Here is a 27,671-nt window from a genome sequence, read left to right as displayed (position 1 = left end):
TTGTTCCTGGAGGCCCACATCTCTGTCCATTAGGTATGTAAGTGTGTGTGTGTGTGTGGGGGGGGGGGGGGGGGGGCAGTATGAAAATATGCAAACAAAAAGAACTGGAAACTTGGGAGGGAAAAACCAGGTTAATCTGTCACAACCTCTCAGCTTGTGCTGTTTCCATCACATTCTTTCCATTTAGTAAAATTAAAACCTATTGGCGTGTGTCACCCCGGTTCAAAAGTGAATATTAATAAAATAAAAAAAACTATATAAAAATACTATAAAAAAGAGACGTTTAAAAATGGATGGACGCAAATACTTTATATAATAAATTATATTGATCATCAGATTCACTACATCTAATAGCTTACATCATCTAATGCATATTTCTCTTGCATAACATGGTGCCTTCTTATACCAGAGCTTCATTAAGTTGTATAAGTCCCGCTTGAAGGAAAAAGAATGTGGTCAAATGAGCGCAGGAGTGAGCGGCGCTCCTCTCCCCACCGTCGCGTTGAGGAGGAACATCTTAGTGAATCCATGCCGTTCAGCCGCCAACACGCAGCTGGGAAATGCTATGAATGATTCGTACCGCAGCTCCTCGTGTGCACTCGGGAGTCTCCGAGCTCAAGCAGAGGACTCGCTTTGCGTATATGACGTAGAGAATTGCTCAGTACATACACACACATACAGAGAGAGAGAGAGAGAGAGAGAGAGAGAGAGAGAGAGAGAGAGAGAGAGCAGCCCACTAGCGGTGGGCAGGGAGCTGTGGAGGATATGAGAAGCACACCGTGGAAGAGGACTCAGTCCGACCTTGTCTGGCTCACAGTCCCGCACCGGCTTGTGCGTTTACGCTGCTAAATCACTTAATGGTAAGAAACCGCTTCTTCAAGTTTGGACCAAATTCACGTTCGTATCCGCGTCTGGTGCACAGGAACAGATCTGCTCCAACCTCTTCCGCATATTGGATTTCTATGCAAAGAGAAGGTCGCCTGTGTCCCTCCAAGCTTTCGGGAAATGAAGACTGCTGCTCTCATGGACACACTGTTGTTTGACTTTTAAAAGCAATTTTCTTTCTTTTTTCCCTTTCCTTTTAGCGGTTTAATTCCGGGGATTTTCCTCAACTGGCGACCGTTTGATCCATGCGTGGGATTACGCGTTGAATATTTAAATGCAACCGACTTTAGGACGAGCCTGTGCAGAGCGGCGCACACATCCGAGCATGATGCGTTTGATTTAGGACACCATCTGTACGTTCAAAGTGCCAAATTAAACCGTGATGGAGTGTAATCGCAACATTGTAGAGAAGTATATCTGCCATAAACTCTCCAAACGGGGCTTCGTGTGGGGCTCTGATGCTGCTAGGGACGAAGATGCTGCTAATAATGGCTCCATAGTTGCCCCTTCTCCCACTTTGGTGCGCCGGTGCCGCGAAGCCAGCACCGGGCCCGACAACGACAGCATCCCGCATCTCTGCAAGCGACTCCCGCAGTCCGACCCGCACGCTGCCATCCACAGAGTCCTGCGGGAAGCTGGAGATGAACTTGAGAGGTTGTACCAACCGGACTTTACCGAAATGTCACGGCAGCTTTATCTCACCTCCACCACGGCGCAGAGGAGGTTCGCCGAGGTCATAGACGAACTGTTCCGGGACGGAGTGAACTGGGGCCGGATTATCGCCTTCTTCGAGTTCGGGGGGACGGTGTGCGTGGAGTGCGCGTCCAAGGAAGAGATGACATCGCAGGTGAACAACATCGCGGAGTGGATGACGGAGTATTTAAACGGACCTCTAAACAGCTGGATACAAGACAACGGGGGATGGGTAGGTCTCATTCCGTCTAGAGTAGTTTGCGGTCGTGTGCCACGGGGGCGCAAAAGTACTCCATTGCTGCTGCGGATGTTGCTATCAGTGAGACCAGCGGAGCTGCAAATGGCTGCTTCGCGTTAAAAGACGCATTCTGATAACGACTTCATGACAAAAACAATATATCCATCCACATTTGTAATTTAATAGAAATCTCTTGATGTGTCCATTACGCACGAAAGCGCGGCCTTCACTGGTGTGCTGCTCTGATTTGACGTTCCCGCTGGCTGTCAAACTGATCTGACCAATCAGAGAGTGAGCTCTGTCACACCTCCCTACGCTCTCACACAGACCCCGCCTTCTTCACATGAGAGGCAATGGTGTCACGCAGCTGTCATGGTGCACAGCAGAAGGGGGGGAAAACGCATAAACCAACTGTCGTGACTTAAAACCGGGAAGTGTTGAGGGGGAAGTTCACCGTTCACCTGCACCTGAAGCTCCGGTAACGCGAGGCGGTAGGTCACAGGTGTAGCGGCAGGGAGGAGGCCAGACACATGTCAGCGGAGAGGAAACTATTGAATTAATGTGTGCTGGAGGCCTCTGGGCATGACCGCTACGGCTCCGCACGTCTGAGTGACACTTCAGCTTCAGGTGGTAATGAGAAGCGGCCTGCTTTTACCTGCCTGCTCACAAGTTGCACTGCTCCGGTTTCCAGAAATGTATTTTCAGCTAACATAAGAAGAGTTTGATTGGGGGTGCGTGGGTGGGTCAATTTTAAAAAGATTTAAACTTGTTTCAGGTGATTTTAGTTGATTTTTTAAAATTAAAACAATGTGAATTTGCAACACGTGAGAGCCTCGCCTCCCCCAATAGCAATGAATCAGACCCAAACACATCCCAGGTGAGGCTCAACGGTCCCTATTTCCTACAAGTATCTTTAACCTTCATGAATGAAGTTTCTGCTGCTGGCATCTTCCTGAATATTCCAACACTTTCCTTCAGTCCTGTTGACATCAAGTGTCAGGGTAGAAAAGGTTGATGGAAGTCCAGCTGACATTAATTCCTCATGACTGCCCTCCAGAGACCTTTTTCTTCGACTGCGTTGCAGCCATGCCTAACGCTGTCAGAGCCGCCATCTTCTGGTGTAAATAAGCAATGCTTTGCCCAGTTTATTCGCGCTGCCTGATTACTATGTTTCCAATTTGCATTTCCTCTTTCCAGCATTTCCAGTTTTCACTTGAAATTTGCTTGACGATTTAATGGAAATCTTAGGTACTTCTGCAGTAAAGCGTTTTCTGCTCATCAGCCATTAAACTAATCTGCCTTGAATTAGCCTCTAATTAACTGAGGTGCCCTTAATGAGAGCATAACATTTGTGCTGCTTGCTTATCTTACCCTGAAGCTATCAGAATTTGGGGTCGGGGGCATCAATGATTCATATCGAACATTTCATCTCAAAGGGAAGGGCCGTTTAACATTCCCCTCGAGTCCTCCTCAGCCCCGGAGGTGGCAGGTTGTGCCACATTTCAAAGGCTGGCAACAGAGGGAGGGTCCTCCAGGAACACAGAGCACTAATCTGCAGACGCTGTGTTCGACACACGCCGTTTGTGCATCAAGGTTGGAACACTCCTGTCTGCAACGGAGACCTTGATGCCGGCGCAGGACGGGCTGCAACATAGACGTCTGTGCCCGCCGTACAATAATGTAGGTCATTGTGAAGTCGGTGCCAGCTCGACAGAGACGACTGTGTCTGTGCTGCTTCAGCGAGGGAGAGAGAGAGAGGGAGAGAGAGAGAGCAAGCATAGTCTTTTAATCCTCAGGATTAGTCTGGATTATTTGAAAGCGTATGTTTCCAGTTTGGGTCAATTTGGGAGCTCTATTTTGGTTCACATTGAATAAAACAGTGTGATATTTTCGCATGTTTCATTTTTGTCTTGTGTGCTTTTATCTTGATTTGCCTCAGAGACACACTGGAGTCTAACTGACATTGATTTATATTCATTTGAATGTCTGTCAGGTGGGGAATTCCCTGAAATGTGTGTTTCAGTTACTATTCCAGACATTCAGTAACCGAAACTGCAGACACAAAGCTTTGTTTGTGAAATCCAGTTTCACTTTTTTGGGGGGGGGGACTTTTAAAGTTACTGCATCAGTACGGTGGAAGCCAAATGTTTTGGCCTTCTGGTTTGTTCCTATAGCAGCATCTTTGGCATTGATGATAACCCGGTTGGTTCATTCCGCTCTGAGCACTTCCTGAAATGTTGAATTTGTGACCCGAAGTGTTGAAGATTTAGAATCAGACATTAACTCCTAATAAAATTTGCCACAAAATGAATCCCCAAACACTCGCCGCCATCATTAAGGTTTAATTGCAGTTTCAGATTCTTCCTTACACTCTGGGAAATCAAATTCTGGTTGAGAAATCTCTCCATTTTAATGCATCTGTTTATCTTATCGGCTTTAGAGAAGACAAACTTAAATTTGATTAGAAATCACTCAGAGATTGCAAGGAGCCCCCCTGGATATAAATATGAACATTGTGTCGTTAAACGCCTTCTCAGTCAGGATCCACACCATCCACAACAGCTTAGCAGTAAATTACAAGTCCCATCACAACAAACCATTAGAACAATTCTTTTATTCACCTGCTAAAAAATACGATTTCAATTCCATTTCATTCATTGACGTCAGACGATAAATGTCCATGCGTCAGATACTTTTCTGTAACGTCAACTTAATTATCAACTCACAAAAAGCAACTCATGCCTGAGCTCTTTAACACCTGGCGATGAAAGTGAGAATATAAAATGAAATAGAATAAAACCAATTTCCCTGTAGAGCAACAGAAACGTTAAAGCGGATGTGCCATTTCAAAATAAAAGTGCACCAAGAGGGTGGATTTGAACACATTTTGATAATATTGTATTGGCTTTAAATTGATATATTGATAAGAATCAATATTTATCACTCAAATCTATATTAGTGTTATATATTTTTGGCACATATATGGGTTTTTTTTTGGAGGGGGGGCGGCATGGTGGGTGCAGTGGTCAGCACTGTCGCCTCACAGCAAGAACGTTCTGGATTTGAGTCCTGGCTCAGGCACAGGGTCTTTCTGTGTGAGTCTGCATGTTCTCCCTGTTCCTGTGTGGGTTCTCTCTGGTACTCCAGCTTCCTCCCACAGTCCAAAGACATCAAGAGAGGACGAGGCTGATTGATACTCTAAATTGACCGTAGGTGTGACTGTGAGTGTGAATGGTTGTCTGTCTGTCCGTCCAGGGTGAACCCCGCCTCTCGCCTGAAGGCAGGTGGGATAGGCTCCAACCCCCCCCCCCCCCCCCCCCATGACCCTTAACAGGATAAGCGGAAGAAAATGGATGGATGTTATTTTTTCTGCCAAGTGTCTTGAACCTGAATCAAGATAAATCAAATTTAATGTTACTGCACCTCCACCTCTCTCTCTCTCTCTTTCTCTCTTTCTATCTCCGTCCAGACCTGAGAAGGCATTTTTTTCTCATACTGGTTTACACAGCTTTGGGTTCACAATGAAGACACAGTATAAACACTTTTGTATTTGCGTGTGTGTGTGGGGGGGGGGGGGACCATTGTGTTATTGTGTGTAGGAGGTGAACCTTCAAACAAAGGTGGAGGCTAATCAAGCTATTAGTGACATTTTGACACATGAGAGTGTGGAAACGGTTCTGGTGCCTCCTTCATTTTCCTGTTGTTTCAAAGACTAACCAGAGGACAGGAGTGCCCACTAATCGTGTGTTGAGTCTAAGCATCACCCCTGAGTCAAATATACCAGGAGTTAAACAAAACTGTTCACCCTGTGGACATAACAATGCAGTTGCTACATTTGCAAAACCCAGCTGAGGATGAAATAACTCCTGTCCTGGATTGTGGCTACTTCCCTTGAAAATAATTTTAAAAAGATTCATCCTTTCATTGTCCCCAACGCTCAGTTTTCTCCACCTGTATAAACCCATCCTTTCATCCAGAAATTGCACTCATCAGGGGACGATTGCATGTCGGCTGCAGCCTCACGTACACGTGGTGCACCTGTGTTTATTTACTCCCAGTGAATACCAAGTGATTGAACAAAGTGGCAGACGGCGTCCGACTTCTGAAATTACATGCTTGACCTCAGACATTTGACTGGCTGAGGGGGCGGCTCGGAGCCAGAATGCATTCAGGAGAAAAACAGTGGTTTCACAACTCGGCGAGGGTGACTAAGAACGGCTGCAGACGTGATACTGAGAGATGTGGCGTGTTTTTTCCTTTCTCTTATTTAGCTCAGTAAAGCACTTACAAGCCCTTTTTTTCAGGGTTAGGCGAGGAAAGCTCGGGCTTGTCTATGTGTCACAGGTGCGTGAGAGGACAGTGTGTTTTAGGGGGATTCCCAGGTGACACGTGAACAGGTGGGACCTCCGTGTCGCCTCAGCAGCACACCCCTTCTCCTCCTCTGGTGAATGTGAGTGGATCTGGGACTGCGAGGAAGTCATTAATCTCCATTAAGGTGACACGTCGGCGGGGTAGAGAAGGCAAGAAAACAAACAAACGGACTCACAAAGGAGGCAAGCACAGAGAAAAAATACGATGAGATCTCACTTATCTTCAATTTGTGTCTCCCTTAACACAATATAGCCTCGTTGAGTGTGTTCACAGATAAGCTTCCTGTGGCTTTGAACAAAAAGAACAGAGAGAGAGAAAGGAGTCACTGTGGGGGACACCTGCTTTTAATGAGCCAGAACTTCCATTCTGAGCCTAGAGTTCTCTCCTCTTTTTTCAGTCCTCTTCTTCTTTTATTTCTTCAACTCGTGCAGTTGCTGGTGTTTGAGGTGCAGGGTCATCAGTCGTGTCACATCACAAAACATCAAAGCCTGTAATGGGCTGCCTACTGGATACCCCGAGCCTTTATCCTCTTGCAGTAGCCATTGTTTGAAGGGCGGGGTCACGGGTCCCTGAAACCTCCCTGACCATCTCTAACTGATCTCAGTTCAGGGCAAGTTGAAGTTGTTGAGACTGTCGAGTTAAAGCAGTTACACACATCCAGAGATTTCTTGCATTTTGTTTTGTGTGTTTCAGCCCAGCCTAAAAAATGAGAGCGTTGGATTACATCTGCTCTTTCTTTTTTTTTGCCAGTAGTTACACAGAGGAATAATGATTTACTTAAAGAAGAATGTCGGGGTTTCCCTCCCTTCAACCCCAAACACACCCAAAAACAACGCAGAGGGCGAAATGACAGCACATCTTTACAGCTCAAGCATTTTTTTCTCTTTAAACTAAAAAAGTGTTTTGAAGGTTTTGACATCTTCTCAGCTCAGTACACCACAAAAGAGTTCAATGGGGCTTCATGCAACCAAGACTTTCCCCCCGTACTGTACCCCTTTAGCTGCGCAGGCCTCAGTCGCTCGCCATCTGCCACTGTGTTTACACCCTCTGTAATCTCAGAAACATTTCCTACAGTCGCAGGCAGCAGCAGCGCTGGGCCGGAGCTCAGAATCATGCCTGACATGAAAGCTTTCTTTCAGCAGAAGGTTTGGAGAAATCTCCAGTTACTTAAAGTTGAAAAAGGGAGATTTTTTCGAGGACCATGATGACATCATTTAACTTTTAATTAAATGTCACCACATTTGATGGAAGACAAGACAGCACATAACAGATCCGTGACAGTGTTTTTAACTTCAGGGCTTTTTAAAAGTTTGTCTTGCTTTAGGTGAACAATTTCCAAGTGCCCTTTAGTCACAATATGTTGCTGACACTGTTGATATTTGTTTTGGATAAATTTCACCTAAAACCTCGTTTATTTTCCTTATGGCAAGCTTGTCTGGCTTTGCCTCATCAGTCCACAGTCTTACCGCAAAGAATAACAAAGCGGGGTTGAGTCAAGGATAACTGGGCTCGCCTAAATCTTAGTCAACTATGACCTGGATCATCTACAACCTCTGACAGACATCAGGCTGGATCCTGGGCAGTAAATAACTCAGCCATACATATGTATTAAAGTGCAGCTCCCTTTTGGGGGGTTTTCCCACTGAGTCAACCAGCAGTCCTCAGAAGAAAGAGAAAAGGCTGCAATCTTGACCTCACTGACAGATTTTTATCATAATAATGATGTGAGAATGAGACGTTAGATAGTTTGTTCTTTTTTGGTTTGACTCACCCTCATCAAGCTGTTTTGTTTATGCTGACTGAACCATTCCGTACATGCCGAGCATTTCAAGACAGAAATGTGCACCTTTGTGTGTGTATATGTGTGTGTGTAGGTGTGTGTGTGTGTGTGTGTGTGTGTGTGTGTGTGTGTATCACTCTGACAGCATGATTGCAAACTCTGCTCTGGTGCAGTTTCAGGGACATCATTTTTGTAGTGTTTTGTACAAGCTGTGCCTGTTTCCACGACCTCGCCTGTCCCCGGAGACCCTCCACCCCGTCCTGTGTGCTTATTTCTGGGCCTCCTCGGGAAAGCCGGAGGAATGTCTGCTGGGGAAAAGCGACTGTAAATAAATAATGGAGACGAGCTGGGTGTTGCTTTCCTGAGTGGCCGATAAAGGGTGTGGGCGATTTGGTCTTTTGTTGGCCGATCTTGTCACAGTAGTTGAGGTGTGCGTATGTGCGCCTGTGTGTGGTTTAGCTTGTTTATTTTGTCTAAATCTCTATATGTAGAGCCACGTGCGACCGTGAATTCACCCATATGATTGCGTTTCCTTCTATTATGTCGTCAAGATCGGTCATCACTTGCATCTTACTCTTTTCCTGTTCCATGTGGGACACGTGCTTGGGCTGTTTAAAGGCACTAACATCCAAGGCGGAACACACACTGATGAATAATATATACGGAGGAGATAAACTCGGACACTAAATGGATGTACCTCATCCATTTCTGGGCTCTCATGTGGAACACTGTGCTCCACTAGATTACCTCTTCATCTTCCCTTCTCATTCCATATCTCTGTCAAAGCCCAAGGCTTATCCGTATACACACACGTGCCAAATCCATCCATGAACGCACACAAACAACACCCTAGTATCCTGAGACCTGGCTGCCAGTGTCAGGTAACATTGCAGATCCCTGAAAAATGCAGGGACATGTGAGAAGCCTCTAAATATAGCATCAAGGCTCCCATGAGGTCCTTTAATTGTCATGTTACGTGTAAATCCCTGCTCTGTTTGCTTCTGTGCAATCGCCATGTTCATATCAAAACCCCACAGCCTAACAAACCATTTGAGACGGTAGATAAAAGAGTTTTCCACCTTTCCTGTCATGGTGGAAGCTGGATAATGAGGAGCCTACTGAGACACTAGTTGACTTTGCCACCGGGCGCACCCTTGCAAGCTGTGCAGTATATCAATATAGAGCAAGGTTAAATGGTTCCTCCCATTGTCTAGCTCCACAAGTTATTTTTGGGACAAACCCCCATAGGGCTTATAAAAGAGATTTGATCGTCTCAATTAATTCTAAGCGTAACAATAGCAAAGTGCTGGCAGTGTTTCTTAAATTACCTCGTTTTTTTTTTTGTTCACAAGGCCACAGACTGTTGCATGTACAGTAAAAGCCACCCTCAGTTGTTTTTACAGGGTCAGTTCACCGAATACACAAAAATAAAGTCCAGGGTTTTAATTAGGTTCTGCAATACTGCCATAAATGACTGCAACACACAGAAAACAAACAAACAAACCCATTTTGTCCATTTTCATAGACGATGATGATGGCAGTGCTTCAGAATCGAAAGTGCTGTGTAAAAGTAGCAACGGACTGCAATGTTTTTGCACTTTCACAGCTTCAGAGGGGCGGAGCTGGAGTTCACACTGTTCTGCAGCGAGCACCACCCACAAAACATTGGCCTTGGTTAAAAAAAATATTACAGACCACAATTTTTTGTTTTTTTTGCATTAAGTTATGGTTTGTTATTTAATAAACATTATTTGACAACCCACCAGCCACTTTTATCTTTGTTTCTCTGCTGTTTAATGCAGGAAACAGTCACAAGCATTGTCAGGGTAGGTTAATTTTGTGTAGCTAGATTTAACCTTCCATATGTTACATTACTATCGTTGCCTGGCAGGCAGATGAGTCAGCCGACTTCAACAAAGACACTAAAAACTGGGAGGTAATGTTACCAAAGTTGGCCAACAAGAGACACCGATTATTAATGATAACTTTAACTGTAACATTATTGGTTTACTGTCATATTATCACATTGATAATGATAAAAGTGGAGTACTGGATAACTCAAGTGGATACTGTAACAGCTTCAAAAGCTGTTGTGGCCTCAAAATGATAAAGTGTCCTAGATTTGCCAGGACAGTTCCAGGATGTGTGTGTGAGGGTAAACACAACTTTCAGGGACACAAACCAGACCCAAGACCAGTCAGTTGAGGACAAAAGTCATCTCCCCAAATTTTATGATGCTGATTTATGGGTTAGCGGTGAAGGGTTGGTTTAGGCAAGTAGTGGTTAGGGTAAGAGTATGTAAATACCCCAAAAGTGACTAAAAGTAAACATGCTTTGGCTGGGATTGAGGGGTATTGATGAAAGTGCCAGCCAATCAGAATCACAGCTTCACCAGTACAAGTGACATTAGGGATTGTGACTTGATCCAGTGTTGATATGCAGATTTCTTCAGTTTTAAAACCGTAAAACTCTGCATGGCGGGAAACCAGTTGGGTAAGTGGGACAATATGTTTTTGTGATTTGGCAGCGCAGACCCTTTTGGGGGTTACAAGAGTTCATATATATACACACTCACAGGCAAACACAGAAGCGGATGTACTGGTGCAAATCAATTATTTGCTGTCCACAAAATGGCTGTGTACACACTCGCACACGCGTGCACACACACACACACACACACATACAGAAGCATTCACACAGATACTGTGGCACATCAGCATGTACACATAGAAGCGGATGTTGTGGTGTGAATCAATAATGCTGTGTTGTCACAGGGTGACATGTGAGCAGGGAGCAGATGGCGCTGGGGTGCCTAGCTTTCTGATAGCTGTGCCATTCAGCTTCTACACACACACACACACACACACACACACACACACACACACACACACACACACACACACACACACACACACTGCGGCCAGTACCACTGGGATTTCCCTGGTGCAACTATCCACAGTGCTGGCCATTAACAAACAGCACTCCATTGTTGGCTCCTCTCTTAAATGCTGAGTACAAAAAAATGTCAACTGCCAGATAAATAGATTTCTCTGCCTCATACTCCAATGTAGGGGACAACCCCCCCCCCCCCCACACACACACACACAAACCCTGATTCTCGGCAGCCCTCAGGAAATCTGATCTACAGTGGACGCTAAGTGAGGTCAGCCATCGCTCCGATATCACTTTGAATATGTTGTATTGATTGAGCCTCTCAGATGGCTGCTGTCCCTGTGTCAATGAATGATTTTATATGCAGATGACTTAGTGATATTCATGCAATGTTCTACAGCTGCTTTGCTTTCAGCACTGTGTGTGTGTGTGTGCACGCGCGCGCGTGTGTGTGCGTGCGCGTGTGTGCGCGTGCGCTCGCACGCCCCACCCTGTTGGCAGTAGTCACCTTTGATGGCGACTGATTACACGTTTGAAGTGTGGAGAAAGTGATACGCACCTGATGTTGGGAGGATAAAAGCTCTGCCAGGGGAACGTAGTGTGTCAGGGCAGCGATCAGCTAAACTCTGCATGCATGAAATTCCTCACAATCCTCAAGTCCTCATCTCCTACCGTAACTAAAACCATATTCATTCAATATGCTGCTGCGAACACGGTCACAGATAAATAACCCCTGCTGTTCTGAGACGACTACTACCTGGCATCACCTCGTGTTCTATTCCATCAATTTCTCTGGTTCTTCCCTGATGGTGCAGACTTTAATTAGTTGTTGGGCTGTCATTACAACTCCAAATAATGACAGATAACTTCAAAGAAAATGGGGGAGAATTGGAAATAAGAGAACTGACAGTGATTCCCTTTCTTCTGTTGTATTTTGTTTAGCCTTTTTATGGTGTTTCTCTTTGACAATACAGCGATGATTTAAGCTTGGAGAGATGCAGTGACTTCTGTCAGAGCAAATTCTTTATGATGCCTGGATCCAGTTATGCCAGGCGCCATTTTTGCTTTATAGAGTACATGTCGGCATGTCTAGACGCAGAGCATGTAGGCTAATCTAACCAATGAAGTTTAATCAAGTCTGCAAATTGACCTATAAAGTGCTTCATTTATCTTGTACATTTTATGGCATGTGGCGGTCGAAAAAAAAAAACACAGTAAAATTCTAATAAGAATCTGTTTTTTGTCTTCTTCATCGAGTGAATTCTGGTGTAGGAGTTTGAAAAGAGCTTGATCTGTCAGCGAAGGCACATTATCAGTTAGCTTTGCAAACTCATTTTCTGATACCAGCAAATCTACCAGGACAGACATGTGCTGCTTCTTGATTTAATGTGAGTCCACTTGTCCATTTGTGCTCTGCAGAGAGGACATGGGGTTAAAAACATATTCCCAGATGAAATGGATGGACTCTCCAAGGTGTCTTTGATCAGAAGGTGAAGCTAACCGGGTTGAGGAGGAGGAGAGGTGGAGGGGGCTGTGAGAGGTGGATGGATAATAAAGCTATAAACAGTTCTTGCGATGACTACACAGGCTGCAGCTAGGTCTGGATTTCTGGGGTAATTGGCTGAAAATATACGGCTGGATGTCAAAGTGTCATCAGGCTGACAGCAACATGGCCTTTTCTGCGCTTAGAACATTACATACACACACAGTACAGTACATGCATGAAAATGAGCTATATGACGCACGATATTTTAAGTGGTCTCTAAGTTTCTTGCACTTTGTTCCAACGTCTATTTCAAGACACGTAAATGACTTAAAAAAAACAGGAATAATCGGATTCCAGCCACTTACATGACACTTCATCACGAAATATATTAGAATCCCTCAAAAACTGAATTTTGCCTGTGTGTTAGTAATCGCACGACACCGAGTTTTAGTTGTAGACATAAATTTCTTCAGATTGAAATTCAGACTTGTTAAGTTGGTGCGACACATTTCTGTATTTGGTGACTTTGTGACAGTTCACTAGGGTTAATAATCCATAAGAATTACAATCATTTGAGTCCCATGAAGGCCAAAAGTTCATTCTTGCTCTTTATTCTGTGTTTTTTCTGCCACGGTGCTGCACACCTGAGAACCAGAGGCTTTGTTTGTCCGTCCGTATGCAAATTTCTTCGAATTTGTTACAAACCTCCACTCTGCCTCAAGACTGGAACTGCAAAGATTTTGCAGGTCAGAGGTCACTGTGCTCTAACGGCCGTCCTACCCTTGTGAATCTCGGGAATGTCTGGAGGAAGTTACGTGACATGTGGAGTGAACTCTCTATATGAGAGTTTTATTTTCATTTTATAGCTGGCGAGGATAGTTTTGTAAAATAAAACATTTGGAGACACCTGGCTTCAAAAAAGTCACCTGCTGAAACGACGAATTCATAGACTAACGCGTGAAACAATCATCCAGTTATTGCTTACTTAAGTAAAATGTAAACACCTTCTTGTGCGTTTTAATCAGAACTATTCAAATGTAATCACAGTGAGGCTCAGAGTGCAGAGGCCTACCACTGCCGTGCAGTATTTTTATACTTGGGTTTGAGAATCTTCTATTTGGAAACTATTTAAATAACAAATCTTGCGGTTTGAGATGGACCATCGATGAAGTGGAATTTTAAGAAGTTGCAACATGCAAATGACACTGACATGCCGGCAGCTAGAGCTGTTCATTCCATAGAAATTTATACAGCAAACTTGGAATCACTTGCCTGTTAAAGTCATCTGACTCAACAATCATCTGATTCTCAGCTGATACGTCTGCTGACTGAAGGTGGAGGAATACACTTGCGCAAACCTCATCATGCATTACATAGCAGAACAGTCAAGCATGAAATGACCTTTTTTTTTGTTTTGTTTTTTTGAAAATACGGACTGCGTGCACATATTTTCTGCTATAATCTAAAGTTTTAGGCGGAGTGTCCTAACCTTCACCACCAGCATCCAAGCTGCTGCACTCTCAACAGGCACTAATGACATTTTCCATGGATTATTCCAGAGAGAATACCAAAACAAAGCTCTCCCCTATTATTAAACTGACGTCTGCCTTATTAGTTTTCCACACATTTTCTTGCCAGACCTTCAACGTCACAATAGGCAACTTATTATCATTCATCAGGTGAGCTGAGCTTGTTTCCTTTTGGTCTCGGCACACAGACGGGGAAGGTCACACAGCTTGTGAGCCAAACCTGCTCCAGATAGTTCAAACAATCGGTCTTTGAAAAGACGAGCATCTCAACGTAGCTCCTTCCAAGGACACTGGGTGGAGAAAAAATGTCACAAAGGCAGCAGATATTAAACCACCCCTCTCTTAAATAGATTAATTATATTCATCCCTCACTAAACGGTACTGAGTTATTTGACTGTGTTATGCAAGCGTTTGGTGAAGCTGCAGCAGACTTCTCAAGGTTCATTCCCTCTCATATCAGGCCTCTCGAGCACACACTGCTGTTGTTTGTTTCCACACATCAATGCATTCCAGTCATTCCTCTCCCCCAGCCTGGATGAAAATCAGCTGGTTGCCTGAGAGAGGTCGCTGAACTTTTCCACAGTATTACCAGCCTGAAAGGAAGAAATGTAGAGGAGGAAAAGAGGGAGAGAGGGGAGGAGAAGGGAGGGGGCTTCTTCTATTCGGAATGTTTTTTTTTTTTTTCAACAGAGCTGACATTCATACACGGGAGGATATAATCTTACATTGAAGTTAGAAGTTGAGCTGTGTAACACTTCAAAATGACCTCATGCTTCAGGAGAACTTTAGTCACGTATTTCACAATCTCAGCCTGTGGGAATGTTGCCTTTTGTCCTCCGAAATGACGTCCTCGCTCTTTAAAGTGATACTTCACCAAAAAAAAGTCCATTTCACTTTCAGCTACTCACACTTAGGTGCTTTGAGCTCATAAAGATGTTTTTCCCTCCTGCTACATTTCTTCTTTCTAACTCCAGAGTTCAGACAGAGCATATTTAGTTGAAGCTAATGGAGACTGACGGCTAACAACAGCAAAAACTGCCCAAAAATATCAGGTTAAAAACTCTGAAGGACATTGTCAGGGATAATCCACATCTTCTTAATCCAGCTTCGTGTTAAATAATCCACTAACACCTTGATTCATAAGCTTTTGGTTTAGCGCTACTGTGAACGAGCACGAGCGAGTTGGTTAAAATGAATGTACTCGCTGGTCATGCTTGTTCCCGCTCATTCCCGCTAGCATCGAAACAAAGTGTTAGAGTTTGTTTCGAGCTCAAATATAGTTGTTCTTGGATTACTGAACAAACAGCTGGATTGAGAAGATGTGGATTACACCAGACGATGCGCTTGAGAGTTTTTGGGAAGCTTTGCTTTTATTAACCACCATTAGCTTCAAGCTTGATATGCATATACTAACATACTATTTCTACGTGCTGTGGTTACACAGAAGTGATGTGGGAGGTGTTTTGGGGGCTAAGACACCTATTTGAGAGTATTTTAAAGGCAGTGGCGTACTTGGTGATACATTGCTTTAATTCCCAGATGTAAATATGACAAGAACTGTGACTTTGTAGAACATTTTCAGAGGCTCCTCTCTTCCTGCCACTTCAAAGGTGTTCCCGTGGGAGCTGCTGCACCTTGTTTTCTCTGACATTATCGGACATCTGAGATCCTGGATGCTAGGCTGCGTCCTCAGCACCGCGGCCTCATTTACATTTGCACCAGCGTTAAAAACTGAGCTCCACTCTCATACACCGGGGCTGATATCTTGTTGCCGAAACTGACAAGCTTTCTCCCGAATGAAAGAAGACACTGTGTGGGGCGCCGAGCATCTAGCTTTAATGCTTTAATACTTTCTCCTCCGCTGACATGTTTAACTCGATGTTATTACCCTCGCCTTGTGTGGCAGTGCCTCCTAAATTACAGGGGAAAGTTGGGGCTCCATCAAAGCAAAAATCACATCATTGCCGCCTTTTGTGAGGGATGAACTTGCCCTTTAGTTACGGTTTCTTTGACTCGGGGAGAGATTTAGGAGTCGGTTAGTGGTTCAAAACAAATACAAAATCTCTTAGTTACAGTGTCTAACCAACTGTAGCTCTCCCCTGCTGCTCCCCCTTGCTTTCTCCATGGTATTAGCATGACTACATGTTTGGCTCTCCTGGAGTCTTTCCCTGGTTACAGACTCTGTGATTTAACCATACTTGGCTCTACCACAGAGAAGCCATAGTCTCAAACCAGACAGTGATGTCATCCCTGCAGCGTCTGGCACAGGAAGTGACTTAACACTAGCTGAACTGTTGAGGACTCAAACAAAAGAGTTACTCCCTGAAAAGACTGTGGTTTGTTTTTTTTACTTGAAGGTTGTGCAATTCTGTTACATCAGAGTTTGAAAGTGCTAAAAAAAAACACAACAATGGAACGTATGAATGCATCATTTAAGAAAAAAAATATCCACATGACCTCATCAGCTGTTGCACCAATACCAAGCCCTGCTGGTGGTTGTGTTCCCACACATCCAACTCGCCGCACCTTATACAGTAGTTCGGGCTCAGATTGGTTCGTCTATTTTCAGCTCCAAGGGGGTGAGATGGTGGTTGTGTGGTCTCAAGGTCTTCAGGGGTCAGTGGATATGACTTTTAAGGCTCAAGGCGGCGTGCTGCCCCTGTCACAGGAAATGAGCCTCTCCCATGAGCTGTATTTGTCACAGGAGAGGCCACCGGGGAATCAGCTAGTTCCCACGCTCTCCATCAGAGCTTTCCTATCTGAACCAATCAGGCTGAACTGCTTGGGTACTCTCACGCTGCCTTGGTTCTCTCTCTCTCTCTCCCTCTGGTTCTTGATTTCAAGCTGATAAAACGATGCTGTCTAAACATTAACTGCAGGCTGAAGCAAATCGTGTGTATTTTTCATTCACTATTGTACTGCAGAGTAGTAATCGGACGTAGCGTCCCAGGAATCCGAGCGTCATGGTTTCTCAGCAGCATCACATCGCTTACAGGGAAATTATGAAGCCACAAACACGTCAGCGGAGCAGCTGATGTTCTCCGCGAGGCTTCCTCACAGAGACACCGAAGTGGCAGAGATCCGCTCTTTACTGGAAAGCCTGGTTAATACGCTCCAAACACACATCAGCAATGAGTCACCGCTCCCCCCTTTTTTTTCATCTTCGGCGACCTTTTAAAACGAGCTGAGATGAGAGAGGTTTTATGAGTAGATCTGTCCGTCCTGAACTGAACGAGAAGCCCTCTGCGTTTACCGGGAGCCGCTCCGCCACTCCACTTCGCTCCACTTTTCTTTTAGATGCATTGTATCTGTTTGAGGGAGCCATTGTGAAGGATTTTGGATTAATTGCTATAAGGCTGCAGTTTCAAGGTCAACATCAGAAGAAGGGCTCGTTTAAAAGAATGAAAGCTGTATCGACTGATTTGTTGGGAGAGAAAAAAAAGAAGAAGAAAGAACCGTCTTTGACTTTGCTTTGATGTCGACTTACTCTGCATGCACAAGCGACTCACCGATACATTCGGAGCTTCGCTGGGGCTCGCAGAGGTCCAGATAAAGTCGGGGGGGGGGGGGGGTGGTGACAGGAGAGCAAACACTGCCTCATCCATCCACTCACCATCACCTCTCTGGGCCTGCAAGGTCACCTGGTCCTTCATTTCATGTTGGATCAAAGCAGTTCAATAAAAGATGGAGAAGAATAAAGACACTCTTCAGAGTTAGTCACTTCACCTCCAACCACATTTACTGTGTTGTTGTTTAATCTCCTAGGAACCAGGGTCTCTTGTGAAAACTCCCCATTTATCTGTCAGTTTAAACAATAGATAATGGAGACAATAAAAAGAACCTGCGAGTGTCATGAGGAGTGTGTGGGTGATGTACGGCGATCATGTTTCACTCCTGCAGGGGTGAGTGGGGGGGGGGGGGCTGTTTTGTAAACACATAAATGCCGCTGATGTACTTTTGAATATTTATGAGCCTGTAGGGTTGCGTGCAGGGTGGATGTTGTTCCTTCCTTTACAGCAGAGCGCGATGTCAGGACCGTCGAGTGCATACGCCGGCAATCGTGAAGCGGGAGAAAAGAGAATCTGTTTAGGAACATAGTCACAAGCGGTTTGAAGGGACGTGGAAGGTCAGAGATGTGTTCCAAAGCTACTTGTGGAAGCCAGATGACATTTTGGCTTGTTGCTCCATCAGAATTTGATCCTGTTGAAGCTGGGTTGTTGATTAGGTGAATCTCCTCCGGGTGCACGGCTGTTTCCAGGCGTCTCATTCAACTGTGTAGTTAAATCATGAAATTAATTATGTTGGTTTGCGGCTGTGTTTATGTTTTTTTTTAATTAAATTTGTTTGGCTCATAGAAGTGTGGAGGAAAAATGAAACTGATTAGATGTTTCAGGGGACGCCATATCACCTTGACAGAGTTATGCACCTCTAGTGTGGGGATTTTTTTTTTTTTAAACCTTTGAACCTTTAACCTTTTAATAGGTCAACTTCAGTGTTGATAATGAGGGCGGGGTCAGTAGTGCTGCCCAACCTACCTGTCCTGGGGATTGAACCGGCAACCCTCCAGTCTGAAACTCGCATCTTCTAACTTCAAGTATTTCATGTGACAGTACAGGAATCTGTTACACCTTCATGTTCTTGCACTTCTTTTGAACCTCTTTTCCCTTTCCTGAATGTTTGCAGGATGATTTCATGATTCACTAAACTTGGTGGAGGAGTGTGAAATGAGCCCAGGACCAAGACTTTTTTCTTTTTTTTTTTTAGGGCAGATAAGTTTCGCATTGCAGCGTTGCACACTCTACTAGTGAGCTTTAGTGAGCTCTGGTGAGCTCTAGCGACTCTACGCCAGCGATAGCCGCGGTCCCTTGGTCCAGGTCTTATGTCCCACGTGGTTTTGGTGGTCAAAGGTCACTCATCGAGAAGGCATGCAACCTTGACGCCATCATTTAGGTTTCTTGGGAGCTTCGTGTGTTTCCAGCGCTCAAGTTGACATACTCATAAGACTTGTTTTGACTGACCTTTAAAATTTTCCATTTGCACACAGCAAATCCTCACATGTTAAATGCTGGAACAACAGCTTGTTTGACAGTTTCACTTGCAGGAATAGATCAACACTTCTAAAAACAAACCAAAAAACAAAATAAAACTCAAACAAAAACGTATTTCTTTATTAGACTACACCCAGTTAAATTAGACTGGAAATAGAAAGTGTACTTGCATTTATGGATCTATGTGAATGTGAAATCAGACGTGTTTTTCCATCTTGCTGTTCACCTCTAAAACCTCCTGGACTGAGTGAGCATATTGCGTTCCATCATTTGGCTGCGAGCTTGTTGTTCCCACAGTGTTGTTGTATTGTCGTAGCACCGTGAAGGGCTCAGTGTTCTCTGCTCCGAGCTGTTTGGCGGCTGTTTGGCTGCTGACACAGGGGGATTCACCGGGTAATGAGAACAGCAGCAAACACCTCTGTCATCGCCTTTTTTTTTTTCGCCAGACAGGTCGATGGATGCCTCGCTAGAGATTCGATCAGACTTGACCTTGCAACCATATGTAAGGTTACTGTCCTGTTGTCTGGAGGGCGTTGTGCGTTATAGTGTAATACGCCTGAAATAGAGACATTAGTGTATGTTTTGATCACAACTGATCAATTAAAGAGGACATTAATGCCTCCCTTGCATCTTTTTTTTCTCTCTCATTACTCCCACTTGGCTCTCGAAATGGGGGGTTTGTTTGACTTTAATTAGCTCAAGAGAAGTCTGCAAGAACCTCATTAGGAAATCAAAGCGTGCCGGCAGCAGCAGCAGCGGCGGCGGCAATATTCTAAGTATGCTTGGAAAATAAACAGAGCGCAGGGAGACACGGAGATCATAGGTGAAGAGAGCAGCTGAGCCACAACAGGTACTTTAATTACAAGTTGAACTTTAACCCACATCCCGTTTCCCTCTCGCTCTCGCTCCCTCTCTCTCTCTCAACTTGCAATTACCCACAGAAATGTCCCGAAACAGAGATAACCACAGAATCATTTTTTTCTGTTTTGGCAAAGCGCTGCTTAGGGTTTAACAGAGCAAGCCAAGTGCTCAAGATGACTCATTATCTTCCACACAAGGAGGAACCCCAAAGGACCTGGCAAATGTTTGGTATTTCCTGCTGCATTAAAGATAGCAAAAAGGTCCGTCTGAGGAAGACAACAGCGTCAAATCTCTATGAGAAAGAACAAAAACCCAGAGGTCTAAATCATGTGAAAAACAAATCTGAGGTGAAGGCTGCTGGTGGGAAAAGCAAATCATGTGTCAAGCTTCCAGCTTGGGTAACCATGACGCTCAGGTTTGCCACCCCGCATCTGAGCACTGGGACCCTCTGAAGTCCTCGTTGTTCCGTCCAAATCCTTCACTCTCTCCGAGGGTTTTATTGTGTGGAATTCTTTTTGAAAAAGAAAGGGGGAGTTCTTTTCCCATTGGCTTCCGTATGACTGCTGTGACCTTTTAAAGGCATTGATCCAAAAAATGAACCGCAAGCCGGACTTGGTTCCCCAGGTGCACACCTGCTGTCGACCGCAGATGGTTTGCTGCGGGGCAGACGGGTTTCTGAGGATCATAGACTCTTTTGTTGAGGTGATACATGCAGATGTTCTGTCCTCTCCTGTCCCGCTCACTTTGTTTGCCACTTATTTTTCCATCATATTCCGACCAGATATTAGATTGGGAATGTTGCTGAATGATAGTGCCGATCCACCAACTGATCCAGATTCAGTTCCATAGTTTGGGCTGAACCTGAACCTGTGAGACACATCATTGATCCGTGAGCACAATTTAAAGAAATTGTTCTTTAGCGTAAATGTAACGCATTTGTGTGTAAAAAATTTTTGGGTTCCTACGGCCTCGTGATGTCACCTTAAACACAATACCAACCAAAACAATAAGAGAGAAAGGGTTTCTGGTATCGGAGTGAATATCTTTAGCAACAGACGCTTATCAGAATCAGACTGGGAAGTACAAAACAGTGTCATTGCATCTCTAGTTGCAAAGTAGCAAGAGGAAGAGAGGAAGGAAAAATAGTTCCATGGTTTGTTTTTCACACTCCTCACATGGTTGCTTGCTAACGTGTGGGTGCAAAAGTTCCAGGAGCTGAAGTGGAGCATGCCTCAGTCTCATGATATCCACCTGACAACCCCCCATACACACACACACACACACACACACACACACACACACACACACAGACACACACACACACACACCCTCTCACCCCCCCCCCCCCCCCATTTCCCAGCTCTCCCCTGAGTCAGTCTGCAGTTATTACCGTCCATGCCCTTGTGGGATTCCTTTAACATCTATCACCGAATCTCTTACCGTAATTGGGCCTCTTTTGTTTCAGATTTAAACAGATGATAATCTATGCTGCCCGTCTGGGGGCATATCGAGGGCATGCATCATGAGTTCCAGCCTCGCTAGCGGTCAGTCACATGTTCATGCCCCGGCCTCGGTGGATGGCTGCCACATCATACTGTTATTTTCCTGGACTGGGTGAAAGAAAAAAAAGACAGAATCAGTGTTTTGCCAACCGGCACATTCCCCTCAGCTGGAGGTCTGACTGAAGCAGCTTGTTCTCTAATTAATACCTGAATCCTGGTGAGGGCGGAGGAGGAGGAGGCGGAAGGGGGGGGGGCAGTATCACCACTGAAAGACGACTTCTCCAAAATAAAGCTCTCAGGTTTGCAGCATTTAAAAAAGGCCCCACAGCAACAAAGGATGTGGTTGAAGATGTTGTGATTTAAGAGCACGGTGCCACCAGAGGTTCTAAAGTGGTGAAGAAACTGCTGATCCCTCCTCTTGAGCGCCATAGCGCGACCAGCCCCCAGCCTCAGGAGCGCCACAGGACAGGAAGGGAAGAGAAGGAAATAGGAAATGCTTTTGTCTCCCTGCAGTGCTTCAGAATAGATACATGGAAGCGTTGAATGACCCAGTTTTGCTTCTACTAGATCAAGGTCAAATAAAACCTGTATGTGCTGCAGTTGGAGCGACACAAAACATAATTACTGAAGGTAAATGGAGTTAAATCAAGACAAATGAAGCCAGAATTATAGCTGATTCCCACCGGAGCCGACACAGTAACAGTGAATTAAACTTCTAAAACAAAATTAAAGCAGCAAAGGGCAGCTACAGTTAGCACCGCGGCTAGCTGGACAACAAAGGAGCTGCACACGACCTTAAACTGCTCCAGAACGCACTGCATTCTGCTTCAGCGCATGTGTGTATGTGTGTTTAGGGGAGTTTAGCACCATGACTTCCTGTCCAGCTGTTCCTGCTGTCACTGCTTGTGAGCAGATGTCTGAATTTCCTCATCTCAGGCTCAGCCGTGCTATTTTCTCTACAGACAAATGCAGTCACATCCGCAATTTCCACCAGACGTCTTTTTTAAAAGTCCCCTAAGTAGCAGGAAGTAGAACACCCTCCCAGCCTCCATGTAACATATTAATGCACCAGGATGTGTGTGACCAAACCATTTTGGTGATTCCAGCATTTGTTTGCTGTGTGTGTGTGTGTGTGTGTGTGTGTGTGTGTGTGTGTGTGTGTGTGTGTGTGTGTGTGTGTGTTTTTAAGGGAGGGGGGTGTTGAGGTTGTGTGTGAGAGATGATGCATTGGTGTAATAACACTCTATTTCCGCCCACGTTTTGGTGGCAGCTTGAGGGATTTAAATTTTAAAGGGTCAATTCACCCAAATTATAAACCCGTACTTCAACACTCGTCTCCAGCGGTTTCCAGTCAAGCTGATAATTGTGGTTTATTCTGCTTCGTTTGCCTCTGAGACTTCTGTCTGCACACCAGCACAGACGAGGTCAATGGAATATTTTTAAGTGTGTGTTACTCACAAAATGTTAAAACAACAACAACAACAATTCATTTCCCACAGTGTCTCAGTCTCTGGGAAATATGGTTGCAACTGAACGCTGTAGTCACTTGACTGCGGGGATGGAAGCGTCAACAACCAGGCTTTTGTTTGGATCACACACACAATTCATGTAACCACACAGGATGAATTGGAAAAAAAAAATATACACAATTATTCCAGTTCATTTATCCTGTCCATCACTTTTATGTGTGACAAATCCTATAAACCGGCTCAGTTTAAGTGCCTCTAAAGTAAATCTGCACCTCTATCAAGTAGTTTCAATTCAAATTACAACCTCAGAGTCCTCGCAAGGGAGGATTTACTGCATCATACTGCAAGTATCAAGTTTTATCCGTTGTACATGGTACAATGACAAGTGAGTCATCGCGCTATAAATTCAAGGATGCTTCCATTTTGTTTTATGCTCAGATCACTTATAAATGTCGCTGTCATCAACCTCAGCTGACACACCGATCATAGATGGTAAACAGTTAAAATGCCATATGTGTTACATGAGCATGCTTACTTTTTTGTCTGTTGTTGCATTTAAAAAAATATATTTTTCACATGTTGGCAACAAAGAATCATTTGATCTCATCAGCACATTAACATTGGTACTGTATAGAAGCTGAGAAAAGGCCATACTTGCAATTCATGTTTCTGTGCAGTTATTGCATGATAATGAGACGTTAGTCATAACTGTCTAATTACTGTGAGCACACCTGTATACAAGCCACTGAGCCAGAAGCTACTAAAGTAAAGGTGTTGCTAACATAGACGGTGTTAAAGATGTGGACAAACTCTCCAGGCTGGATAAGTAAAGCCAGCGCTGGGGTGCCTTAAACCTGCACTCTTTCTTGTGGCCAGCAGGGGGCGACTCAATCGTTTGCGTAAAGAAACGCATTACCCCGAGGTAATTCAAGTAGAAATAGAAAGGAGTGGAAAGCATAGATATTTGTGTTAATACGTTGAGAGTAAAAGTAAAAAGTTGGCAGAAAAATACAGCACAGATACCCGTTAAAACTGTGTCAAGTACAGTAAGAAAGTATTTGTACTTCCCATCTTTGGTATTACCTCAATTGATATGCATTAATCACTTGTTTTATTTCTTCTTCAGCAAAGCATGATGTTTATTTTGTGTACACCGATTGTTTTAGGAAGTCAGTGAACGTCTCAAGGAGATTCATAGAACCCAAATGACAAGAATGGATGTTTTCTCTGTGGTCACGACGTCTTATTTCTGTTTCTAATCCTGTGAGGAAAACTGGGGCCAGTTTCAATGTTTCTTCCTCTGTCCCATACATGGATGAGTCACATTGTTCCTCCTTTATTGTCGTCAACTCCTCCTACAGTTTCCTTAAAAAAATCAATTGCACAACAACCCAAAAATGTTTCCCTGTTACTTTTGGAAAATTATTGAGCTTTTACGAATGTAAAATGTGTGGTTTTAAATTCATAAACACACTGTTTAACTGTTTCCTGTCTGGTCTCTCTTGCAGGAGGCCTTTGTGGAGCTGTATGACCGTCAGCGGGACTCAGTCTTCAGCTGCTCCTGGCCTTCCATCAAGACAGTCTTCGGTCTGGCCGCCCTGGGAGCTGCGAGCCTCACCATCGGAGCGTACCTTACACAGAAGTAGCCCCCTTTTCCCTTAATTTCATTTTTTTCACCCTTCTTTTTTCCTATTTAAAAAACCCTGCCCCCCCCCCGAGACAACCTTCAGATTCTTCTCAATCTCTTCAAAGCCGTCTCCCTCTTCCTCGCCCCTTCGTGTCAAAACAGACACAAATCAAAACAACTGAAGGAACCAGATGTACGGCCCGAGCAGAGTAAAAAAGGAAGTCTTGGAAAGGAGGCTGCGCCGAGCCGAGCCGGGTGCAGCAGAGGAGGGAAGAAGAGGAGGAGGAGGAGGAGGAGGAGGTTCTACGCTTTTGTTCTGCCTGCTTCTCTTCTAGTTATAGCATGAGTGTTTGTTATTGCATGTGTCAGTGTGGCGGAGGACGAAGCTGCAGGGACGATGATGATGATGATGATGATGATGATGATTATGATGATGATGACAAGGAAGTGGGTGCAGCTTCGCCCCTGCTTGTTAGGGTGAAGAACCCCGTTTGAACTGTGGACTCCAGTTACCCCCTGCAGCCGTCCTTCAAAGGACTTCCTCCAAAGAACAGCTGCTCCGAATGTATAATGGAAACAGCTAGAACCAGGACGGCGTTCCCCTCGACTCCAGCCAGCATGTTCATCCCTCCACCCCACCCATAAGAGGAAAGACGAAGCTTTCTTTCTTTCTTTCTCTCTGATTTTAAACTTTTGCCGCACACCGAACCCTGAGACACGGTAGTTTTTCACCGGACACAAAGAGGGGAACGGTTGGAAAAGTTGCAAAAACATGTTCTGGAGAAAAAGACCACAGCACAAAAGAGTGAGGTGAAGTAGCAGGGGGCCCTGCAACATGAATAGAAAATAATGAGTAGCACCCATCACCTTTGTTGCAACAGAGCAGCAGCAACAGCAGCAGGGTTCCTCTCCAGAACTAAAGCCAGTGTTTCCTGTGTGCTGCAACCTGAGACATCCTCTCTCTCTCTCTCTCTCTCTCTCTCTCTCTCTCTCTCTCTCTCTCTCTCTCTCTCTCTCTCTCTCTCTCTCCCTCCCTGCCTCCCCCGGCTGCACCACGACATCGATTAATCCCCCTCCACCCCGTTCTATCGATGTCTGTCTTGTGTTACAGTCGGACAAAAGAAAAAAAAAGAAAAATCTGGTTCCAAGAATATTTTGTTTTATTTTTGTAGAACTTTGTAGAGTTTTTTTTTCTCCCCTCTCTTTTCTCTTTGCATGGATGAAAAACACAATGATTATTCAGTATGTGTAACAATATTTATATCAGAATAGCGAAGATAACAACAAAGCGGAGTTGCATTATCTTATTTATTAAAAGGTACCAGATTACAGATTTTTTTTTTGTATTCAAATGACTAAAGAAAATCTGTTTTTCACCCTTTTTTTTCTATTCTATGGAATCACACTGTAACTACATTGTTTTCTGGCTGCTATAATAACAATGACGACATCGACAACAACAACAACCGCAAAAAAGTTTAAAAGTGAATCTGTGTTGTATTAATATTGGCTTGAGGCTGCTACACTGCCGATTTCTCTCACAGCTTAATACTGCCACAACTTTACAGTATAGATCTAGAGAGCTGGAAACCAAAGTTATTAATCTTTAATTTAACGCAAGGAAAAGTAGCTTCACTCGTCTGTTTTTACTGTAAGATATCAGCTTATGCTTCGTCCACTTTGTGCTCCCATCTGTAAAAAAAAAAAAAAAATTAAAAAAATTAAATAAATAAAAAAATTAAAAATTAACCTCACTAGACGCCACCGTGTTGTAACAGCTCCTGATGTTCCCACACTAGTGAGCAGGAATGGGAACAGTTTAACAGCAATATATTGTATTTTTTTATATTCTTTGTGCATATATGAATGTAGGCACTATGGTTGCTGTACTGTTTTACGTCTATAATCGCAAAACCTGTAGCACTTACAAAAGAAAAAAAAAAGTGAAACGTGTTGTTTACTGCTATATCCACGATAAGCTAGTGGGATCATATTGTTCCTAATAAATCAGATTTCTCAAGTAGCTGCCGTGCAAGTTGCTTTTTTCCCCCCATCCCTTCTTTTCATTGATTTATATCTGTCAGCGAGGCAGAAAAAGAGAATAAGAGATGTTTAGGTGGAGTGTATCAACAGCGCTCGCTTTGATTATCTGTTATCCATCCGTGTCTGTAGAAGCCTGCTTGTGTCAGTGTGACAGTCTCCTGGTGGAGGACCGTGCAGCAGGAGCAGCAGCAGCAGCAGCCGCACCCCATCTCACATCAAAGCTGTCCCCAAACGCTGCACTTGTCAGCCCCCTCCTCTCCTCCATACACTGCTAAACACAAGTGTAAAAAAAAAAAAAAAAAAGCCCTGCGGCCAGGTTTTTACACCCCCTGCCTCTGTTCTGATCACACTTGTCTTCAAAGGCTACGGCGCTCTGGCTGCTCAGTAGAATCTGTGAAAAGCATGATGCAGTAAAACTAATGTTGAAAGAGTTGAGTGGGTGCAGGAGAAAATGAGAGGATAAAGAAAGTAGTGTGTGTGTGTGTGTGTGTGTGTGTGTGTGTGTGTGTGTGTGTGTGTGTGTGTGTGTGTAGATGTATCCCTGAGGAGACTAAACAGCACAGGGGAAGTTCATTTGGGCAGGAGCCCCACGCAATCCCTCCTCTCTCTCTCTCTCTCTCTCTCTCTCTCTCTTTCGCTCTCCCTCTCTCTTCCACTCGCCATGCATATAAAATGCATGACACGCTCTGAAGAGGAATTTTAAATCAGCCTTTTTCAAAAGAGAGTCCAGTCCGAGTGTGAGAAGAGAGAGAGGGAGAGAGAGAGAGAGAGAGAAGGATATAGATAGAGGGAGAGGAAGATGGGCAGTGAGTGGAGGAGGGTGCAGCCCTCCTGCCTCTTCTGCTTTAGGGCTACAAGGTGTTAGAGGAGGCTTCCCCGGCGCCGGGGATCACAGGGGAGATCGGGAGATCAAAGCAGATAGTCTGGAATAAGTCTGGTCCGGTTTTACCCTCATTTGGAAGTCCATCAGATCCACTAGCAGTGTCTTTGCCTCATTTGGAGCAACCTTAACCGAGTTAAAAACTTCCTGCTGAAATCTGTCAATTTCCTTCAGAGCGACACCCCCCCCCCCCCCCCCCAAAAATGCACAGAAGTCTTATTGAGATGTAAATAATCAATGAGTCCTCACAGTTTGACCCACAGGAAGTCTTCCTCCTCCTCTTGATGAACTACAGCGTCACCTTGTGGTCATTACCCACAATCCTCCAGCAGCACATTCCCACCTCAGCCACAGGAAACAGCTGATG

At 44.5% G+C, this 27,671-nt stretch overlaps 1 protein-coding gene across 1 annotated transcript; it reads left to right on the top strand.

Annotated features, from left to right (window-relative positions):
• Window positions 1-747: 747 nt before the first annotated feature.
• bcl2b (BCL2 apoptosis regulator b) lies at window positions 748-27,498 on the top strand. Its single transcript, XM_086203712.1, has 3 exons — window positions 748-860; window positions 1,086-1,810; window positions 24,263-27,498. The coding sequence occupies exons 2-3, from the start codon at window positions 1,268-1,270 to the stop codon at window positions 24,398-24,400; spliced, it is 681 nt and encodes a 226-aa protein (XP_086059838.1). The 5' UTR covers window positions 748-860; window positions 1,086-1,267; the 3' UTR covers window positions 24,401-27,498.
• The last annotated feature ends 173 nt before the right edge of the window (window positions 27,499-27,671 follow it).

Source organism: Aulostomus chinensis, chromosome 5, assembly GCF_037954235.1.
Source record: "Aulostomus chinensis isolate RoL2024-O1b breed Wild chromosome 5, RoL_Achi_v1.0, whole genome shotgun sequence".
Taxonomy (NCBI): domain Eukaryota; kingdom Metazoa; phylum Chordata; class Actinopteri; order Syngnathiformes; family Aulostomidae; genus Aulostomus; species Aulostomus chinensis.
This window is presented reverse-complemented; position numbering and strand designations above follow the sequence as displayed.